The 22,005-nt window shown below is 37.9% G+C and overlaps 1 protein-coding gene across 2 annotated transcripts in view; it reads left to right on the forward strand.

The window, feature by feature from the left end:
• The first annotated feature begins 881 nt into the window (after positions 1-881).
• Positions 882-22,005, forward strand: part of LOC107667662 (cystathionine beta-synthase-like) — a 26,966-nt gene continuing 5,842 nt past the window's right edge. Inside the window, exons 1-14 of one of the 2 annotated variants that reach the window (XM_016459390.1) lie at positions 882-1,982; positions 3,143-3,398; positions 4,267-4,382; positions 4,692-4,826; positions 5,864-5,943; positions 6,018-6,222; positions 14,530-14,621; positions 14,910-15,035; positions 15,814-15,898; positions 16,053-16,158; positions 16,445-16,522; positions 17,576-17,710; positions 17,876-17,984; positions 18,071-18,155. In XM_016459390.1, coding sequence (XP_016314876.1) covers positions 1,952-1,982; positions 3,143-3,398; positions 4,267-4,382; positions 4,692-4,826; positions 5,864-5,943; positions 6,018-6,222; positions 14,530-14,621; positions 14,910-15,035; positions 15,814-15,898; positions 16,053-16,158; positions 16,445-16,522; positions 17,576-17,710; positions 17,876-17,984; positions 18,071-18,155 — 1,639 coding nt within the window. In that variant the 5' untranslated portion in view covers positions 882-1,951. The remainder of the gene's footprint in view (positions 1,983-3,142; positions 3,399-4,266; positions 4,383-4,691; positions 4,827-5,863; positions 5,944-6,017; positions 6,223-14,529; positions 14,622-14,909; positions 15,036-15,813; positions 15,899-16,052; positions 16,159-16,444; positions 16,523-17,575; positions 17,711-17,875; positions 17,985-18,070; positions 18,156-22,005) is intronic. The other variant, XM_016459389.1, reaches the window with a different exon arrangement.

The raw sequence follows: 22,005 nt of genomic DNA on the forward strand, positions 1-22,005 counted from the left end.
CACTACTGTTAAAGTGGACCTGTCAGATTAGTATTATTTTTTTTCCATTTTTTTTTTTTATTGAACAGTATCAATTTACACACTCAAATGGGGAACAATAAAATGCATATGACAAAATATACACTTTACCAATCACATCTCTATTATACATAAATGTCCATGTGTGTATATATGTATATCTCTACATACAATAACAATAAACAAAACAAACATTCTTTAAACATTTGAGGGGGGTTCAAAAAAAAACCCTGCCAGATTATGCACCCCCTCGTTGAAGTCGCTACCTGATTGCCTAATCCCACCCCCACCCCTAATCCTACCCCCCCCCCCCCACCTACTCCTAAACCTACCAATACTAGGGGGTGCATAATCTGACGGGGTGCAAATTTCGGCACTACAACGGTCGGCGTTTATCAGCAAGGTAAATGTGTTGAATATCTGTAATGGATGTTGCAGTATGCGATCACCAATATATTTGAGACTGAAATATAAATATTTATTATATAAAAAAATATTTGGCTGCTTTCCATACTAAATGTCAATACCATCAAAACCGTTGGAATTAACTGCATTAACTAAAATCGAATTCACAAAAAGTGACTGACTGACATAATCACATTAACAAAAGTCTAAAAGAGCACGAGGTTTGTGATTTGCAGGTAACGTTACATGGCTGGTTGCCTCGTGCTCGTACAGATTATTTAAAGAATGTTTCTTTAAATCCTATACAAATGTTTTGCGGAAAAAGAGATATGCAGGAAACTCTGCCTGGATGGGATGTGAATGAAAGTGTTTAGTTAAAAGTCCCAACAAACACAGAACGTTGCCTCAACGTAGCCAACCTTTTAGCAACGTTGTGAAATGTGTTTGTTGGGGTGTTTCTTGGAGCACATGGATCCACATTAAACTTCTCCATACTTCTGGTAGCTTGACTCTTGCGTCCTAGACTGGGTTGCCAGGTCTGTGTATCATAAGCAGCACAATATGTCCGATATTTGGATTTTGCAGTCACGTACATATTGTAATCATAACCGCAACTGAGTCCTATTTCCATTAAAACATAGTATACAGTTTACCTGTTTAGACTGGCTGAAGACTGAAGACATTTAAATCTAATTTGTGTACTGTCAATTGTGCGTGATCTGCGGTCTTGGCAACCCTGGTCCTGAAGAGTCACCACTCATGCAGTAGAATTTTGTATAATAATATCTATCTATCTATCTATCTATCTATCTATCTATCATCTGGTATCATTTGCTTGCAGGTAATATTTTGATATTTATTGCAATGAAAACAAAAGCAGTGTGGTTTAGTGGCTAAAAGTGTTAAAATACGAAGGAACTGAAAATGCAATTTTGTCTTTTGTGGGAATAAGTCAGTCTCAGTCATGTTATTTCTGGATACACAAAGACCACATGAACTTGCATTGTATTGTGGTCATTAAACAATAAAGCAGTCAAGCATGCTTGCTATGTTGATGAGGCGCATAGTTTTAACAGCTGGTGTGTTTTATGCTTGGCTTGTTGTTATGTTATATATTAATGGTTCTCATACTCTGGAATTAACATGGTGGTTAAGGTTGGTGTATTCAAGAGGTCAGATTTGGCATTTATTCCACCTAAAGGCTGGAATTGTCATGGCTTCCCATGTCATTGTGTTGATGTTGAAGTGAGACAGATGTGCTGCAGATCCGTAAACAAACATTTTTAGCACTTTGGCTTCCATTGTCCTGAATTCAGTGGATTTTTTTATTTGTTTTGGGTTAAATGCCTGTAATGAGGTCTGTGCTTAACACAAGTTCAATATATTTTCACATTTTACTCTACAACCTAAAATACATAAGTAATGCATCCTTATGATTTTTTTTTTCTGATAGGAGGGCGATCAGCAGATGCCCTCATTCCAGCCAATCAGATTGCATGCCGACACATGGCCATTTCCCAAATAGGTGATGAACCCTGTTCATGTAAATGACGTGACAGGTACTTCTTTATGCACAGCTGCTAGTTACTAACAAGTGTCTAAATTCAATTAAATTAAACAAATTAAATGTGCATCATCATCTCATCTACTCACTAGTCATTTTTACAGCCTCATTGTGTTAATAATCAAACCTATTCTAACTCAAACATTCAGGGAAAATGTTTTTGAATAAAGACTGAAAGAGCCGATGAAGCTTAATGGTGGTGACATTGAAGCCATGTGACTATGATGTAGCATATAGCCTACGTTTAGCTTTTTACTTCTTGTATTTAGGTTTCAAAATAGATCAAAGTTATGTTAATTTTGTGAAGATTATCTTGAGGAACGAAATGTGTAAGATTCATAAACTTTTGTTGGTCACAGAGCTTATTTTCTACAATAATCCAAAAGCCAATGGAAAATGTCACTTTTGGGTTGCCCTACAAAAATATATAACTTTGCAGCAATCTATTGCTTTCTTGTTAATTCTGTGGATTTTACACCTTATCATTGTGGGCTTTGATCTTTTAGTCATAGTTGCTTTTGGAACGAGTATAAAGACAGCAGCCTGGAAATATTCCAGCTTCATAATCTGTGGACATGTCTTGACAAGTATACTCAAAAACAGTCGGTTATGTCTCAGGTAAAGATACAACAGTTGAGAAAAAAATTATATATATATAATATATAGGTGTATAATATATAAACCTATAGGTGTAGGCCTATAATTATGTTGGATTCATGCATTATGTCTTAAAGTGATTGCAGTTTATTCACCAACTGCTGTCTGTTTTAAATGTTAATCCCAAAAAAAAAATCACTCACTTTAGTTATTCAATTTCTGAACACCTACAAATCTGAAACCTGATTTATTCGTGCTATTGCTTGTAATTTGCTTATTTGATCCTGACTCAAATGAAAACTTGTGAAATTGAACTAGTATCTAGAATTTTGGTGTCATAATAAGCTTGTTTATTAGAAAACAGAATAGCATGGATGAAAAAACAAAATTTTTTTTTACATTTATTTATTTTTTGTGGTAGGGCCAGCTCTAGAATGTGCCAAACAGACATGTGATTTGGCTCTTTTGACTCACTGCCCATTCAGGCATTCTCAAGCTGGCATCAAAGTTCAATCTACAATCTAAAATATATTGTGAACAAATTCTCACACTTTACAGAGAACTATAGAGGAAACATGCCTTCAGTTCCACCCAACAAAGAGAACGACAGTCCTGCCTGCCCTTTTGCTGGCAAGAAGACCACTGGCAGGAATGGTGTTGAGAAGTTGGTTTCGGATGATGTAGACAGACCCCTGCAGCTGAATAGAGAAACTGGGGCCACTGACCCAAAATGGATTCGTCCGGACCTGCCAAGTAGATGTACCTGGAAACCAGGAATGTCTCTTGATAATTCCCCTCACAAACACTTCCCCAGGTGATAATGCTTAATGATCACTCACTTTGCAATTCTGACCTAAAATCACAAGATACTTTAAATCAAGTGACAGGGAAATGGCACATGCGTAGAAAGCCGAGCCTACCAAAAGAGCACTTCTGTGTCCTTCTCAGGGATATATCTTTATTTGGAAACTGAATGTTATACAATCATTGATTAGCTCTAATGGACTTTGCAGTATTCAATCAACAATATATTTGTTATGGAAAAAAAAAATATATATATATATATATAACTAATAAAAAGTACCTTTCAAAGAATATTTCCTTCTTAGGTTTTAGAATGTTCACATAATTAAGCAGATGCATTTTTGTGTATGTATTCATAAGTGCACATGACCTGACAAGTGTTATATAAAAGTGTACCATTATTTTAAACATATATTTTTTTATTATTATTTGAATATTATTTTGTTTAGTGACAGTCTGATCCTTTCTATTCACAGGTTCTAGATTGTAAAATCACCATGAAATAAATATGGACAATTCTTTTTTTATGAAAATTAGTTAATATTTTTAGAATATTGAAGTGTTGATTGTAAATTATTTATATGTGCATATCATTATTTAAAATAAATAAATAAATCACTAAATAAAATAACTTCCCTTCCCTCTTGCAACGACATCTCTTCTCTGCCGTGAGGGTGGGACAAAGACCTGTCACTCACATGACAATGCAGCAATAACAAACAACAACCATCAAATGATCCAATCAATTCTTTGTTATTTTTATGTTATTTTTTAATTTACACTGTCACATAATGACTTTTGAAACTGTATAACTATAATTGTAACTATAGCTTTCTGTCCCTCAATATACTGTTCGTGTTTATTTTTTCCTCCTTTAACCATTGCAGGACAAAAGCTGAGAAGATTCTGCCCAACATCCTGGACAGGATTGGAGACACACCACTGGTCCGCATAAACAAGATCTCTAAGACTTTTGGACTAAAATGTGAACTTTGTAAGTGATTCATTCATATTTCTACTTTTGAACAGTTCTAAATAAAATTACACTAAAAGTCAATATCATTTTACCACAGAAGGTGTATTACAAATAAGAAACTTCCTTGAAAGACAAAAAAAATCTTTAAAAGACAAAAAGAATTTGAAAGATAAAGCAAGTATTGACCTTGAGTCATTTGAAGTAGTTTTGGCCTGCTGTGTAGCTTTAATGTTATATATAAATCTATGAAATGGGTGAAAGGCATTTATATAAATGATCTCAAGTTACATAACAGTCATTTAGTTTTGTTTGTATGTGTGTCTGCAGTGGCCAAGTGTGAGTTCTTTAATGCTGGTGGTAGTGTGAAGGACCGTATCAGTCTGCGTATGGTGGGGGATGCAGAAAGGGAAGGCATCCTCAAACCTGGAGACACCATTATAGAGCCCACCTCTGGAAATACAGGTAATCACACAGGACTGATGTTGACTCTGATTTTGTTGAGACTTCTTCTTACTTGTTTTCTACATTCTTATTTCATTGTTCATTGTTACAGGTTGTGTGTTCTTCTCAAAATCTTCAACACTAGTTCACACACTGCATAATGTTTAAAATCCAGTTCATAAATATGGTTAGAATCCCTCTAAATATGGTTAAAAGTGCATTGTAGTGCACATTTCTACACTGGAGATAAACAAGTGGGTAAATAAATTTTTGCCCAGTGGAAAAAAAAAATTAGGTCTGAAGTAGTGATGGGAAGTTCGGATCATTTTACTGACTCGGATCTTTGAGTCTCGTTCAGCAAAATGAACAAATCTTTTTTTCGAGTCATTTCGTTCATTTTGCGAGCGCGCGCACACACACACACACACACACACGATGTGCAAAACTCCGCATTTGAACAGTCAATAGCAAATACTTAAACTAATAACAAAACAGTAGCTGATTCAGAAGCGCCAGATTGTCATAGCAAAGTCAGAATGACCTCCTCTCCTAGGTTCATGAAACGGTCATCCATAAAATGCATTGCTGTTCTGTTGTAAGTGATCTTAAAGATTCCTAAATGCATCTACTTTCGGAAGGCCAAATAAAGTGCTTTTGCTTTCGCCTAGAAACACACAGCGTCTCCCTGACATGGCTGCTTCAACACTAACTGCGGTTACTGAAACCACGCCTTCTTTCTTTGCGTGCACATTTGGGCGCATTATGCAAATATTCCCACATAGTGACCTAGATATGTGGGGGCGTGTTAGAATGAGCCGTTTTAGGGGGGTGTGGCAGAGTCTTAACTTTGATAAAGAATATCTCTTTGGTTTTGAGACTTTAGTCTTTGCAACTTCAGGGATCTTATCTATTCACGAACAGCTTGTAACACTCCAAAGAGAAAGGAAAACTTGAAATCGCATCATATGACCCCTTTAAAGAGTCGTTCAAAATGAACGAATCGTTCAAGAACGACCCAACACTAGTCTGAAGGGTTAAATTATGTGCGCTCTATGCAGGTATTGGTCTTGCACTGGCTGCAGCAGTGAAGGGTTATCGCTGCATAATTGTTATGCCTGAGAAAATGAGCATGGAAAAGGTAAAATTCATTCCAATTATATCAAATGGGATTTGATAGCCCATCAAGAAGGTTAAATAAGAGTCTCTTCATAGGTTGATGTGTTGAGAGCTTTGGGTGCTGAGATTGTCCGAACGCCCACCAGTGCACGGTTTGACTCCCCAGAGTCCCATGTGGGTGTAGCTTGGCGCTTGAAGAATGAGATTCCTGACTCACACATCCTGGACCAGTACCGCAATCCCAGCAACCCCCTGGCTCATTATGACACCACTGCTGAGGAGATTCTGGAGCAGTGTGATGGTAGTAATTGTGTTGTTTCTCTCTCACTTTCTCTCTTTGTCTTTGTTCTCCTATCTTTTTCTGCTTTTGATCATCAAAGCATAGCGTCCTCTCAGTTTCAAAGCCTTTTGTTGTCAGTAACATTAAAGGAATAGCTGACCCAAAAATGAAAATTTGCTGAAAATGTACTCACCCTCAGCCATCCAAGAGAGAGTTTTTATTCATGGGAACAGATTTGGAGAAATTTTGTATTACATCACTTGCTCACCAGTAGATCCTGTGCAGTGAATGGGTGCAGTCAGAATGAGAGTTAAAACATCTGATTAAAACATTACAATAATCCACACGACTCCAGTCCATAAATGCACGGTTACTTCCTGCTTTTAGATAGGCAGTCAGAATGAGAGTTAAAACATCTGATTAAAACATTACAATAATCCACACAACTCCAGTCCATAAATGCACGGTTACTTCCTGCTTTTAGATAGGCCAGTTCAGTCATTTCTGGTCAACTGTCAAAATCAGCTGTGCTATAAGGGGAGCACCCTTTCTCTACATAATCCATTCAGAATTTGAAGAAAAGATTTGTTTGTCTAAGAGGACCATATTGTATAGTATACTATATACTACCATATGCCGTTTCAGGAATGACAAAAGCAAGTGTAAAAAATTACGCGAATGAATCGGCTAAATTGTTCTGCAAGTCATTGCTATGATTGACAGTGATAACTGTAGCAATGGGCAAAACAAAACATCTGACGAGCCGATGTCAAAAATAAACCTGTGCATTAAGTGACTCAGACTAAACAGACTAAATCAGAGTAACAAAACTACAGCAGTCTGTATTGGCTATATAAAATTATTTGTTGTTAAATAACATGAAACTGTATGTTAATGCCGCTTTCAGCATTTACGGTGTTGCAATGATTGTGTTTCTCAGTTTCTGAAAAGAACAATGCAGGAGAGATTTCTGTGAGGGTCTCAAGAGTCTCTACCTATATATACCACAACATCAAATGACGTTTCACCGGAAGTTTACGAGCTGGCTTATCTTAATGCAGAAGTTCTAAAGAACGCTCCGTGCATATAGTCCATTAAAAGCTGTGTGCTTTTTTTAAGAAACAAATTCATCAAGGTGTTTTAACTTTAAACCATTGCTTCCAGTTAAAATGATAGTTCACCCAAAAATTAAAATTCTGTCATTAATTACTTACCCTCATGTTATTTCAAACCCGTCAGACCTTCGTTCATCTTCGGAACACAAATTAAGATATTTTTGATGGAATCTGAGAGCTGTCTGACCCTGCACAGACAGCAATACAACTGAAATGTTCCCAAGTCCAGAGACGTAGCAAGGAGATCTGTAAAATAATCCATGTGACAACGGGTTCAACTGTAATTTTACGAAGCTACGAGAATACTTTTTATGCGCAAAAGAAAAAAAGAATTATGACTTTATTCAACAATTCGTCTCCTCCTGTGCGAAAAAGAAAAAAAATAACTACTTTATTCAACAATTCGTCAGTTCAACAATTTATTCAACAGCATACGTTGTTTATGTCCAGCTGATACTCTCCAAAATGGCGCTACAGGGTGACGCGGAGGAGACGAATTGTTGAATAAAGTTGTTGTGATGTCACATGGATTATTTTACAGATCTCCTTGCAACGTTTCTGGACTTTGGAACATTTCAGTTGTATTGCTGTCTATGCAGGGTCAGACAGCTCTCAGATTCCATCAAAAATATCTTAATTTGTGTTCCGAAGATGAACGAAGGTCTTACGGGTTTGAAACGACATGAGGGTGAGTCATTAATGACAGAATTTTAATTTTTGGGTGAACTAACCCTTTAAAATAAAAGTACATAATCCATAATAATGCTTCCTCCAGTGAAAAAGTCCTCTCACATCAAAATCCATCCATATATTTGTTCAAAACTGTTTTGAACTGTTTTCACTTGAAACAGTGCTTCATCTGTGCTCTCCTGATTCACTCGAGACAACTGGAGAAAGCCATTTTATGGGTAGAGGACTCTATTTAGCCAAAATCAATGGTTTAAAGTTAAAACACTTTATCATAACTTAAATTAATAATCTTTAACAAACATTCTATAATGTCTAACAGATCAGTTATGTAATATCAGATCATTATATAATGTCTAACAGATTAGCTTACCTTAACTTAATTCCACTGGTGCTGTTCGGTGCATAGGGCGGCAAGCGTTCTCCAAGCGTTCTCGATCCGCGGCTGTGACTTAGGCCTCATCCCATGGAATGTCGACTGCTTGCTGGCCTTCCATAAAGGTTCTTTGCCAGGTGATATTTGGTCATCTTTGTTTTCGTTTGCTTTGTGCAGGTTGCCAGAATATCGCCACCTTGAGTAGCCGATGGACAGGAAGGCGTAAGACGTGTCCGGCGAAACTAAATCAGCGTTCAGTGACGGTCACAGAGAGGGGCCGTGCATAGGCGCGACGATATACTTGGTAACATGTTCCTGGTAAGTGATCTTGAGGATACATCGCAGACATCAGAGGTGGAAAATGTCCAACTTTTGAGCAATGGTTTCTATCATCTTCCAAGTCTCGCACGTGTAGATCGCCGTCGACACAACGATCGTGGTCAGGAACCGCAGTTTAATCTGCATCAATGAAATTAGGACTCTCTAGTTTATGTAACCGATTCAAATAACTTTGGTCTTCTGTCCACTAATTCGGAGTCCGGCGCTGGCCACTTGATTTTCTAGGGCCATAGTGAGATCTTGTAGGGAAGATTGGGTCGGGCCGAAAACGACGATATCATCTGCAAAGTCGAGATTGGCAAGGAAGTGGTTGCCAACTGTCCAGGGTATGCCGATGTGTAGGTGGTCGATGGAGTGGTGACCGACAAAATAGATGACGAGGAGGAATAAAACATGCAACCTTGTCGTACGCCAGTTTTGATCGTGAAGAAATCCATTGGTACAGGTTGCGAAAGATGTCAACAAATTGAGATGGAATTCTGTAAGCCTGGGCTATCTTCCATAGCGTTTCTCGGTGCACAAGAAAGTCAAACGCCTTGGAGTCAAACGCCTTGATAAAGTCTATAAAGTTCAGTGAGATCCGTTGTTGGTATTCTAACAATTGTTCAACCACTTGTCACAGAAAAAAAATCTGCTCGATGCAGGATCGGCCACTTCGGAAGCCTGCTTGTTGATCTCTAAGGCAGGCATCGACGGCTCATCGAAGGCGGTTTAGAAGTACAATAGAAAATACCTTTCCAGGTACAGTCAGGAGAGTAATACCCCGCCAGTTATCGCACTTGGAGAGATCACCTTTTTTCGGAAACGTGACGATCATACCTTGTTTCCATTCCTCGGGGACTGCTGAGGCCGTCCAGCAAGCATTGAGCAGGTCCGTCAGGGCTTCAACAAGGCACTGGTCACCGGATTTGAGTAGTTCAGGCGGGATCTCGTCCAGGCCTGCAGCCTTGCCATTCTTGAGTGTCGGATTGCATTTTTCGTTTCCGCCGCTGTGATCGTGTCAAGATTTACTGGCAGATTGAGTAAAGGGTCGAGGAAGGCAGATTCGAATACTGTGGTTGGCGCTGGGTGGTTTAGGACTGCCTTGAAGTGCTCAACCCACCAATGACAAGGTGTTCTTCTTGGGTAGGAAGGGCCCTGCCATCCTGATCTTTGATTGGTGCACCACTTCCAGATGGGGAGCTGGTGAGCTCTCGAATGATCCAACATGGAGGTTAGATCCAGCATTCTCTGAAGGTGCCCCATCGGTGACTGATGGCTGCCTCTGCCACGGTTACCAGAGTATCTCGGAACTGCTCCCAGCGGGAATCCAGGTCATGTGTGGGGGGACAATATTTCGAAGTGATTCCGGACCGTGACATTGTACTGCTGCAATACGACTGGGTCTCGGAATCGTACAACATCAAAAGGCTTTGGTTGCTGGCTGCAGGCTGGCAAACGTCAGAATTGAAGTCGGCAGGAAGTGGTCAGTACCAACATTGGCACCCCGATAACTTTGCACGTCGAGAATGGACGAGCGCCAATGCTTGGAGAAGCAGACATAGTCGATCTCGTCGCACACCCTATGGGCCCTGGCGCTTTCCATGTAACTTTGTGGATCCGCTTGTGTGTACGGGTTCCCGACCACGAGTCCTTGTGTAGCACAAAAAGTCAGGAGTCGCTAACAGCAGTCATTGGTTTCGGTCGCTGAACCATGGGGGTCAATCATATGATCGAACACTTGCCTTGCTGATCTGAGCATTGAGATCGCCTGCAACGATGACAAGGTCATGGCGTTGGGATATGGTTGAGCTCAAGTAGCAAGTCAAGTCACCTTTATTTGTATAGCGCTTTATACAATACTGATTGTGTCAAAGCAGCTTTACAGTGTCAAACAGGAAAATAGTTTGTCAGTAATGCAAGAAGACAATAACAGAGTCATTTTTCCAGCTAAAGTCAGATTCATTGATGATTCAGTGATGTCATCATCCAGTTCAGCTCTCTTCCAGTAGTGTCTGTGCAATCAGTCAGTCAAGCGTCCCCAATTAAGTAAGCCAAAGGCGACAGTGGCAAGGAACCAAAACTCCATCGGTGACAGAAATGGAGAAAAAAAAAACCTTGGGAGAAACCAGGCTCTGTCGGGGGGCCAGTTCTCCTCTGGCAAAACGAAACCAGCATGACGTTATTTAATTCCAGGCTGCAACACAGGTGTAAAGCCGGGCTCACACTGTGCAATTTTTTTAAAAGTCCTTTAGGATTGTACTTGTCAGACTGTACGAACATGATGATCATGTCACACTGTGGGATCTCAGTTGTCATTAATGTCAGACTGTACGACAGTCAAGACGCGTTAAAAATGGGTGCGCACAAGAAAACTTGTCCGAAGTTTTACCTTATCAACCCATACACGTTCAGTGACTGCGAGCTGCATTGCTATAATGTTGGCTATCATTAAAAGTATATGAATGGCGGCAATACCGGCGTATTTAAGAAGAATAATGTAAGCAGCACTACACACCCACATGAAAACAGCAGCGCAACCAGTGTTTATCATAGCAAAGGCATCGTATCATATGAATTCCATGAGCGGAGGACGAGAGCGCCGGAATTTATGCAGTTAGAAGACATCTCTAGCATTAATTCTGATCATGGCCTGTCTTGAAAAACGAAGACAGTTTGATGTTCGTCGTAGGAGAAGTCACACTGCAGGACTGTGCGCCAAATCTTCTGACACTGCCAGAATTTTGTATGAGGTAAAATTTGATCGCAACGGCCATTAATCGGCTGTCGGCGAACATATTTTAGCACAGATTTTACAGATTTTAGCCTAAGATTATAGGAATATTTTAGGATTTTAAAAATTTGTCTCAGACGACCAAATCGTGGCCAAAATCGCACCGTGTGAGACGGGCTTTAAGGACTTGTCTGGTTTCTGTGTTCTTGTGCCAATGGTTGTCGAGGTGATGAGGTCTTCGCAGGGGATCTGTCTCTGGGGCGCTTCTAGTTGACATGGTCTCCGCTGATGTTCAGGGCTGTAGAGGTCGTCTCTAGGTGCTGATCCACCATCTGATCTGCATACAGACTGGATCCGTATGGCTACGGTGATCTCGGAATAAGAATGAAAGAGACTAATATTAGCGTAGATTCCATTCTTCTTACGATGTATCGAGTAGATCGGATGTTATGGGAAGTGTTCCCAGTTCCGGTTGACGTTATTAATGCAGCCTAACAATCCATTAATGGATTTTAATTATAGAAATGTGATAGTGTATTATGTGTATGCCAGGTTAAAGAGATGGGTCTTTAATCTAGATTTAAACTGACAGAGTGGGTCTGCCTCCTGAACAACGCTAGGTAGATTGTTCCAGAGTTTGGGCGCTAAATAGGAAAAGGATCTGCTGTCCAGAGTTGATTTTGATATTCTAGGTATTATCAAATGGCCAGAGTTTTGAGATCACAGCGGACGTGAAGGACTATAATGCGATAAGAGCTCGCTCAAGTATTGAGGAGCTAAAGCATTCAGGGCTTTATAAGTAATTAACAAGATTTTAAAATGTATTCGCAGTTCAATAGGGAGCCAGTGCAGAGTTGACAGAACCGGGCTAATATGGTCTTACTTCCTGGTTCTAGTAAGAACTCTAGCTGCTGCATTTTGGACCAGCTGGAGTTTGTTTATTAAGCGCACAGAGCAAGCACCCAATAAAGCACTACAATAATCTAACCTTGAGGTCATGAACGTATGAATTAACATTTCTGCATTTGACATTGAGAGCATAGGTCGTAATTTAGATATATTTTTAAGATGGAAAAATGTGGTTTTACAAATACTAGATGGTTTTCAAAGGAAAGATTGCTATCAAATAGCACACCTAGGTTCCTAACTGATGACAAAGAATTAACAGAGCAGCCATCAAGTGTTTTGGGTTATTACGCGCGGAGGTTTTTGGTTCAGTAATTAAAGGATTAGTTCACTTCCAGAATAAAAGTTTCCTGGTAATTTACATGGACAATGTCATCCATGATATTCATGTCTTTTTTTCTTCAGTCGCAAAGAAATTAAGGTTTTTGAGGAAAACATTCCATGATTTTTCTCCATATAATAGACTTCAATGGGGACCAACGGGCTGAAGGTCCGAACTGCAGTTTCAGTGCAGCTTCAAAGGGCTCTACACGATCCCAGCCGAGGAATAAGGGTCTTATCTAGAGAAACCATCGCTTATTTTCTAAAAAAAGAAAATAAAATGTATATGCTTTTCAACCACAAATGCTCGTCTTGCACTAGCTGGACTTCACGCATGACGTAATCACGTTGGAAAGGTCATGCGTGATGTAGTCGGAAGTACCGACCCAGTGTTTACAAAGCAAATGTGCAAAGAAAGTCAAATGCCCTTTACAAAAAAAGGTCAAACAACGATGTCGGACGATTTTGAAGTTGGAGGAGAAAATGAGATGGAGTTTTTCACCCTAACCTTCCTTTCTGAACCGGAGTACACAGGCGAAGAGCGAACTGCATGTGACCTTTCCAATGTGATTACGTCATGCGTGAATTAGCGGATGCGCATCGCAGAGTTAGCGCAAGATGAGCATTTGTGGTTAAAAAGCATATAATTTTTTTTTAGAAAATGAGCAATGGTTTCACTAGATAAGAGCCTTATTCCTTGGCTGGGATTGTGTAGAGCCCTTTGAAACTGCAATTTGGACCTTCAGCCCGTTGGTCTCCATTGAAGTCCATTATATGGAGAAAAATTCTGGAATGTTTTCCTCAAAAAACCTTAATTTCTTTGTGACTGAAGACAGAAAGACATGAACATCTTGTATGACATGGGGGTGAGTAAATTATCAGGAAATTTTTATTCTGGAAGTGAACTAATCCTTTAAAACCTCAGTTTTTTTGTCTTCAGAATTTAGCAGTAGGAAATGACCAGTAATCCAGTTTTTTATATCAACTATGCATTCCGTACGCTTTGCGAATTTGTATGTTTCATCGGGCCGCGAAGAAATATAGAGATGAGTATCATCAGCATAACAGTGAAAGCTAACACCATGTTTCTTGATAATGTCTCCCAAGGGTAACATGTAAAGTGTGAAAAGCAATGGTCCTAGTACTGAGCGTTGTGGCACTCCATACTGTACTTGTGATCGATATGATATCTCGGCATTCACTGCTATGAATTGATAACGGTCAGATAAGTAAAATTTGAACCATGACAATGCAATTCCACTAATGCCAACATAATTTTGTAGTCTACTCAAAAGAATGTTGTGGTCGATAGTGTCAAATGCAGCGCTAAGATCCAGTAGCACTAATAGAGAAATACAACCACGATCGGATCTTAAGAGCAATTTGTAACTCTTATGAGAGCAGTCTCAGTACTATGATACGGTCTAAATCCTGACTGGAAATCTTCACAGATACCATTTTTCTTTAAGAGGGAACATAGCTGAGAGGATACTGCTTTTTCTAGTATTTTTGATAGAAAAGGGAGATTTGAGATCGGTCTGTAATTAACTAATTCTCTAGGATCAAGTCATGGTAGAAAGAGTCCTTATCCACTTCGGAGGCATATTCTGTTGGCACATAGACTTGATAGAAAGTCGGCTTTACATGCGTGCCTTGCTGAGATGATTCTGTCCGAGACAGAAGATGTCGTAAAAATGTTAGCCATTCACGCATTCACTGCAGAGGATCCATTGGTGAGCAAGTGATGTAATCATAAAATTTCTCCAGGTCTATTCCCATGTAGAACCAAACTCATCTACATCTTTGATGGCCTGAGGGTGAGTACATTTTCATTATTTTGTTAACTATTCCTTTAACTCAACTCACCACAGGTAAATTGGATATGCTGGTGGCAGGAGCCGGCACAGGTGGCACTATTACCGGCATTGCCCGCAAACTGAAGGAGAAATGCCCAAATATTAAGGTAGACACTGATTGTCCCTGAGATCTGATGCACTGCAATTTTGTGAAATCAAAACCTCAGATAACTGTTTTGTAACAAAAAACAGAGTACCACTTCATTTTAAAATGTCAGCCAGAAAGATAATAACGGAAGAGTAAACTGGATATAATAACTGGAAGAGTAAACCACATAATGTTGAATTGTAATAAAATCATATAAGTTGCTGTTGTATAAGTCACTCAGGCATTAAGTAACCAGGCAACACTGAAAATGAGTCTTGACTTATATGAAGTGTCTGTGTTTTGGTAGATTGTTGCGGTGGACCCAGAGGGCTCAATCCTCGCTGAGCCTGATGAGCTGAACCGGACAGATAAAACTCAGTATGAGGTGGAGGGCATCGGATATGACTTTATACCCACCGTCTTGGATAGATCTGTGAGTGACTCTATATAAGTCTGCAGGTTGAAATATAAGTCTGATGTCCTTAATAAATTGCATATGATAGGGCTCTTCAGCTGACACATTTGAACATTACTTTTCTAAAAAATGATGTTTGGATAATAAAGTAAACCTAAGTTGCTTCAGTCCAGTAAGTGTTCATCTTGAAATTTTACTAACAATATTAAAGTTATTCTCACAATAACTTCAAAATAATCTGAAAACATTTCACAGAAAAAAGACACATGAACCACGTTCTGAAGGTGGGCGTATGTACAATTATATAAAAAAGGCCTTTGACTTGCTAAAAAAGTATAATCTAGCTATCAGATGGCAGAAGGCATGTAGTAGATTGTGTGCAAGAGGTTTTTCCGCAAAGGTTTGATCATTTAAAGAATTTCGAAATTTGTGTATCAAATATGATAAAGTAGGTCAAATAAGGTTAAAAATATATATTTTTCTAAAATAAATTATACTATTAAGGGTGTTTAGGTTTGGTTGTTTTGGTTTTTTGTGTTGACTACGTTATTTGCAGTAAAAGTGCTAAGGTCAAATATTATACTCTCATGTTCATCTGGATATTTTGACCCCTGGAAGGAAGAGTCCAGCTTTATGATATCCACTTGTTTGTTGCAATAGTCCACCCACTGGTATTGCTATTTTGTTCTTTACCAGTAGATGGCAGTTGAAGTATAGTTTTGGTTTACTGTGTTCTACTGTTGGGAGACAGCAGGCAGTTCATGTACAAATGAAACACATTGTGTTTTTATTTCAGTTGGTTGACAAATGGTACAAATCCAAAGATGAGGAATCATTTGCTATGGCCCGAATGCTTATAAGCGATGAAGGGCTGTTATGTGGTAAGCACATTATCCTTTATTAACTTGCACTCGAACAAATAATATCTATGAGACATACAGCATCTTAAATTGTGGCTTAATGTCTATGAAAAGTAATATCATGATTGTAGTAGATTTGTGTAAGTATATACCGCATTGTTGTCTCTGTTGTCAGGTGGGAGCTCAGGCACTGCCATGGCAGCTGCAGTAAAGTTTGCCAAAGAGCTGAAGGAGGGGCAGCGCTGTGTCGTGATTCTGCCAGACTCCATTCGCAACTACATGTAAGGAGAAATCAGAGAGATGCACAAGATTTGGCTGCAAGCTTATTCAGCTTCAGTTTTTCCAGGGAACAAAAAATAATTACATTTATTCTTTAATGCACTGTAAGTTGCTTTAGTTGAAAACATCTGCCAAATGCATAAATATCAAATATTTTCTCACCCCTGATTTTGGCTATTTTCCACAAAGACAGCTGGCTTCACTAAAGCTTGGCTCAGTCTGAAGCTATGGATGTTAGTCATCATTTTGTGTTTAAAATGTACTCTTTAATTTACTCTTTAATTTAAGGTCCAAGTTCTTGAGTGACAAGTGGATGTTCCAGAAGGGCTTTCTGAGAGTGGAAGATATCATGGTGAATAAACCCTGGTGAGCAGATGATAATTTTGCCGCTTAAGATTTAGTGTGTATATGTGAGACTGGGGCTATCTGTCACACTTTTTATTGGTAATTTATTTATTTGGCATTTATTAAGGTAGATTTCATTTTAGAAGTAAATTTCTATGTAGGCATAAAGACAACATGATAAAAGGACATGTTGTCACACAGTACACTCTTAAAAATAAAGGTTCGTTATTGGCATTGATGGTTCCATGAAGAACCTTTAACATCCATATAATCTTACCGTTGCACAAAAGGTTCTATATAGTGGAAAAAGGCTCCTTGGATTAATAAAATATTCTTCATACTAAGAACTTTTTTAACTGATCACTAAAAGGTTCCAAAATAGTTATTTTATGGCATCACTGTGAAAACCCCCTTTTGAAAATTTTAAGTGTATGGGGAAAGTTGTCACAATGCAGGCTGTCATTTTATAAGCTATCCAGCGAAATTTAAACATTAAAGCAATTATTAAAACTGCAAAACAATTCATGTAACAACACAACATTTAAGATGTATTTTACAAAAATATCAAAACCATTATATTGGGTGGTAAATGTTGAAATTAATTAAAGTTAAGCATTTTAAATACTACCTATGCTGACCCGTGATTTATAAAAAATACTCTTGTCCTGTGAACACATTTCAACTTTTTATTTAAAATCTGTCTTCATTATATAGTTGACCCGTATCTAAGGTTTTATTTTAATTTTAATGATATTGTAATAAACAAAACGAATCTATTCTAAAAAATTATTTAATTTAAAAGGGTTTTTAACTAGGTGTTTGAAACAACTCTATAGAAAACACTATTTGTAAATGTATTTGTACATTTTCCTATTTGAACTTTTCACACATACTGTGAATATGACAACTTCATGGGGTGAAAGCTAGCTCCATTTTCCTTATATTAAATATATACTCCATTTATATTATTGAACATTAATACAATGTGTAGGAATTTAGAACCTGGGCAGTCTCTCGTTTTCGGTTCTGTGTTCATTCTTCATTTTTATTCATCCTTCATTCAATTTCATCCAGGTGGTGGAATCTGAAATTACAAAGTCTAAACTTTTCTGCTCCACTAACTGTGCTGCCCATAGTCACATGCCAAAAAACCATCAAAATCCTGAAAGAAAAGGGCTTTGACCAGGCACCTGTCGTAGATGAAGCTGGGTGAGCAATACATGCAACAAAGAAAATTTCAGTCAACATTAAAATGGTGATAAACTCACTGTAATTGTCATCAGCACTTACTGTATTAAAGCTATATTGTCTTTGTAATTGAACATGATTAAATTGAGGAGTGGAATGCAGTTGTGTTTGGCTTTCTCTCTGCAGGTTGATTCTGGGAATGGTAACCCTGGGAAACATGCTTGCCTCTGTGCTTGCAGGAAAGGTCAAGCCCTCTGACCCTGTCAGCAAAGTGCTCTACAAACAGTTTAAGCAGGTGAGCCTAGTGCAGGTCTTTCAGAAAGGATAGTTTGAGCTCACTCACTCAATCTGACATTACTTCCTCCATTTTGTCTATTTTAGATTCGTCTAACTGACAATCTGGGAAAGCTGTCTCGGATCTTAGAAACGGATCATTTTGCCCTTGTGGTCCATGAGCAGATTCAGTGTGAGTGTAAATTCTGACATATTGAAGCCCTTGTCCGGATAATGTGCTCTCAGTTGTTTTACAAAAACACATTAGCTATGTATGCAAGGAAAACTCAGATGTAGGAAAACTAAGGTCCAAAAAAACTTTTGACTTTACATTAATATTCTTATAAGGGCAATATCATATGTGACCCTGGACCACAAGGGTGCAAAAAAATCAAAATACTGAGAAAATCGCCTTTAAAGTTTTCCAAATGAAGTTCTTAGCAATGCATATTACTAATCAAAAATTAAGTTTTGATATATTTGCGGTAGGAAATTTACAAAATATCTCAATGGAACATGATCTTTACTTAATAACCTAATGATTTTTGGCATAAAAGCAAAATCGATCATTTTGACCCATACAATGTTTTGTTTTTTTTTGGCTGTTGCTAAAAATATACCCCAGCGACTTAAGACTGGTTTTGTGTTCCAGGGTCACTTATATGCTTTATTTATCTTTGACATCTAGAATTCAGTTTATAAATTCAGAGTTAATGTGAAAAGTGTGGTGGTGGTGGTGAAGGTGACGATGATATAATGATGATAATAATATTTACATAAACATACAATAACAATAAGCCATCTGGATAAATCCAAAGAAATAAAAGTTTATGTACTCATGCAACGGTCACATTTACATTCTCTTTTGATAACTTGTATGTTATGTATTTCTGCTTCCTTTGGTCCTGTGTCTTGTTTATCGCCTTGTTTTTATAGCCCTCAGTTTTCAGTTGTAGTTATCCATTTTTTATTTATAACACTTTTTAAAAGATAACTATATGCAATAAAGCCCAAGATCCGCTCGGAGTCAAAAGATAAGGAGATTTTAAAAAAGGGAAAGTAAATAAAAATAAATCAATCTATAAAATTACATAAAGAATAAAAATTGTGTGACAGAAAAGATCAAACTCATGACCAAAACAAAATACAGATGAGTACATGTAGAACTTTAGATCTCAAAAGATCCAATAAAGTCACAACAAGCTCCGACCAAAATTGCATTGTCCTTCCGGTGGTGCTGTCCACTTTAGCCACGGTACACTCAAGAAGAGCAATATCCAACAGATAGGACAACCAAGTAGACATAGCTGGGGTAGATGGATCAAACCATAGATTCAGGATAACTTTTTTTAGCAGCAGTAAGAGCAGCTGAGAGAATCCTCCTTTGATTAGCAGACAGTGACAGTAGTTGTCCATTCTCATCATTGTAGATGTTGGTTAGCTTTAGCTTTCCCTGTACTGCAAGGAACACGAGTCTATAGTGAGGCGTTACTTATTAAAATGAAAGCAATACCCTGTATTTCTCAACATTAATTACTTAAATGACATCTGGCTAATTTTGAAATTGTGTTATTCCAAAATTTTCAATAACCGATTATATTCAAATAAGGCAACCGATCATATTTTTTGAGAACTGCTTATTCTCATCAAGTCAGCATGATAGAAAAATTCACCCTGTGTATTTTGTAAATTCATATTAGAGATCTTAATGTGAATGATTCATCCATGTTTCATTAAAAAATAAAAACATTGTAATCTTTAATCAAAATGCTTCCATTGAGAAATATTTTGTTTCATTGTGACTTTTAATTATATTCACACACTGTGGCTTGTGTTCAAGACACTGCCACTAATATATTTTATAAACAAAATGATTACAAGCTAGATCTAAATTTGGAGGACCATTTATTACCAGGGGTCTCCAACCCTGCTCTTGGAGAGCTACCGTTCTGGGCTGCGTTTCCCGATAACGTCTCTTAGCGTGCTACGAAGACTCTAAAGGTATGTCCTAACTTAAGGTATACCTGTTCTAGGCGTGTTCCACGAACTATACCTGCTTCACTGCGTTATGTGAGAAAGCGGTGTTCTTTATAAAAGAAGTGTTGATTTTAAATAAAGACACGCAGCGAACTTGCGTGAAACTTTTACTTTCGCTTTGCAACATACATCACGTCAGGGAATAAAACCAAGAAAGAAAAATATATGCCCAGTAGGGCTGCCACTAACGACTATTTTTATTTCGATTAATCTATCGACTAATTTATCGATGAATCAATTAATCTAAACGATTAATTTCCCACAAAAAATCAACAATTTTACTTAAGATTATTTTTTAAACTAAACCAAATGAAATCCAAATTTCTATTAAATCCTTTTTTTAAAGCAAAAGTAAAGTGCATCCATCTCATAGTCCAAATCACTGAAATCAAAGTTCAGTATTATAGTGTAAGAATGACAACATATCCACATGTTCTAGTCTACTAATAATAAAATTATAATAAACACTTTAAAAGAGTATTTACCAGAAATGTTATTTACCAGAATTTATTTAGCAGAAAAATTTAAATGTGCAGTATTTCTGAAAAAAAAAATTAATTTTTATTTTTTTTAATAAAATCAATTAATTGGAGATGCTTTTGATTATTAAAATTTAATGGAACCATTAAAATAGAATCCAGAAAATAATGGAAAACAGAATTTGGAAGAATACAGAACCATGTCTGTGCCTGCTTCTTTATTTTGTTACAAAAGTACAGATATTACAATTGGCAATGAGGTTGTCGATTACATTTCCTTTACCGGTTCCATTCCTGCCATGCCCTGGCGAGCCTTCACTTCTACTGTCTGGCTCGAAATGTTTGAAAATTACCTTCTTGTAATTGCTGCTACTGGTGACGCATGGCCAGAGGAAAGAAAACAAGCTGTTTTTCTGCATGCTTTGAGCACAGAAGGACAAAGACTGTTTTATACCTTACCAGACACGGGCAATACCTATACTACGGCTATTGCTGCACTGAAAAGACAAAAGGGGCATAATAGGTCACCTTTAAGGGAGCCTAACAAGGCTATAATTGCACAGACGTGAAGACATATGCAGAGAACAAAAACACTGTGGCACGTAAAGAGCAGAAATGTAAAGAGGATACTGACAAAAGGAGAGGAGCCAAGGTACCCAAATTCAAGGAAAAGGACTGGGTGCATATTAAGAAAACAGGTCTGCGTTTCACAATAGCGCTGTCTCTTAGCGTGCTACGAAGACTCTAAAGGTATGTCTTAACTAAAGGTGTACCTGTTCTAGGCGTGTTCCCCAAACTATACCTTAGGACGCTGCTTAAGATATACCACCTTACGAGCGACGTTACCAGGTGCTGTCCATGGCAGTGGTGCTGAATTGTTTGAAATCGATACCTTGAAAATCGATTATTCATTCTGTGCATGGGCTGCTTCACTGTGTTATGTGAGAAAGCGGTGTTCTTTATAAAATAAGTGCTGATTTTAAATAAAGATAGAACTCTTTCCTGTTAGAACGCAACAAACTTGTGTGAAACTTTTACTTTCGCTTTGCAACATACATCATGCCAGGGAATAAAACCAAGAAAGAAAAATATATACCCAGAGCACCTCCCAGTGGTCACATAAAATACAAGGGAAAAAACTACATGAGACACTGCTTAATAATTTAACAGCTTTTAACAGAAGAGAGAGAGAAAAAAACTGCATGGCTGCATTTCCTGAAACCTTCTTAATGCTACATCGTTCTTAAGTTGTACCTTAAGCTGTACCTTATCGTTAATCGTTTCCCGAAATGTTTTTAGTTAAGTATACTGTAAGTCATACTTTCATAAGGTTGGTCTGGACCACTCTTAGCTATACCTTATCACTGTTGACAGTTCACAGTTCTTTACATCTCAGTCTATACGAAAGTAATTCTGAAGTAATACACCCAGTGTTCAATTAAGCTGCAATTCTTAAAAAAAATAAAGATAAAGAAATTATAAAAAAAAAAGAGAGAGAGAGAGACAAACTTGACGGAGCTACACCCT

Source organism: Sinocyclocheilus anshuiensis, unplaced genomic scaffold, assembly GCF_001515605.1.
Source record: "Sinocyclocheilus anshuiensis isolate Anshui unplaced genomic scaffold, SAMN03320099.WGS_v1.1 scaffold1305, whole genome shotgun sequence".
Lineage (NCBI taxonomy): Eukaryota > Metazoa > Chordata > Actinopteri > Cypriniformes > Cyprinidae > Sinocyclocheilus > Sinocyclocheilus anshuiensis.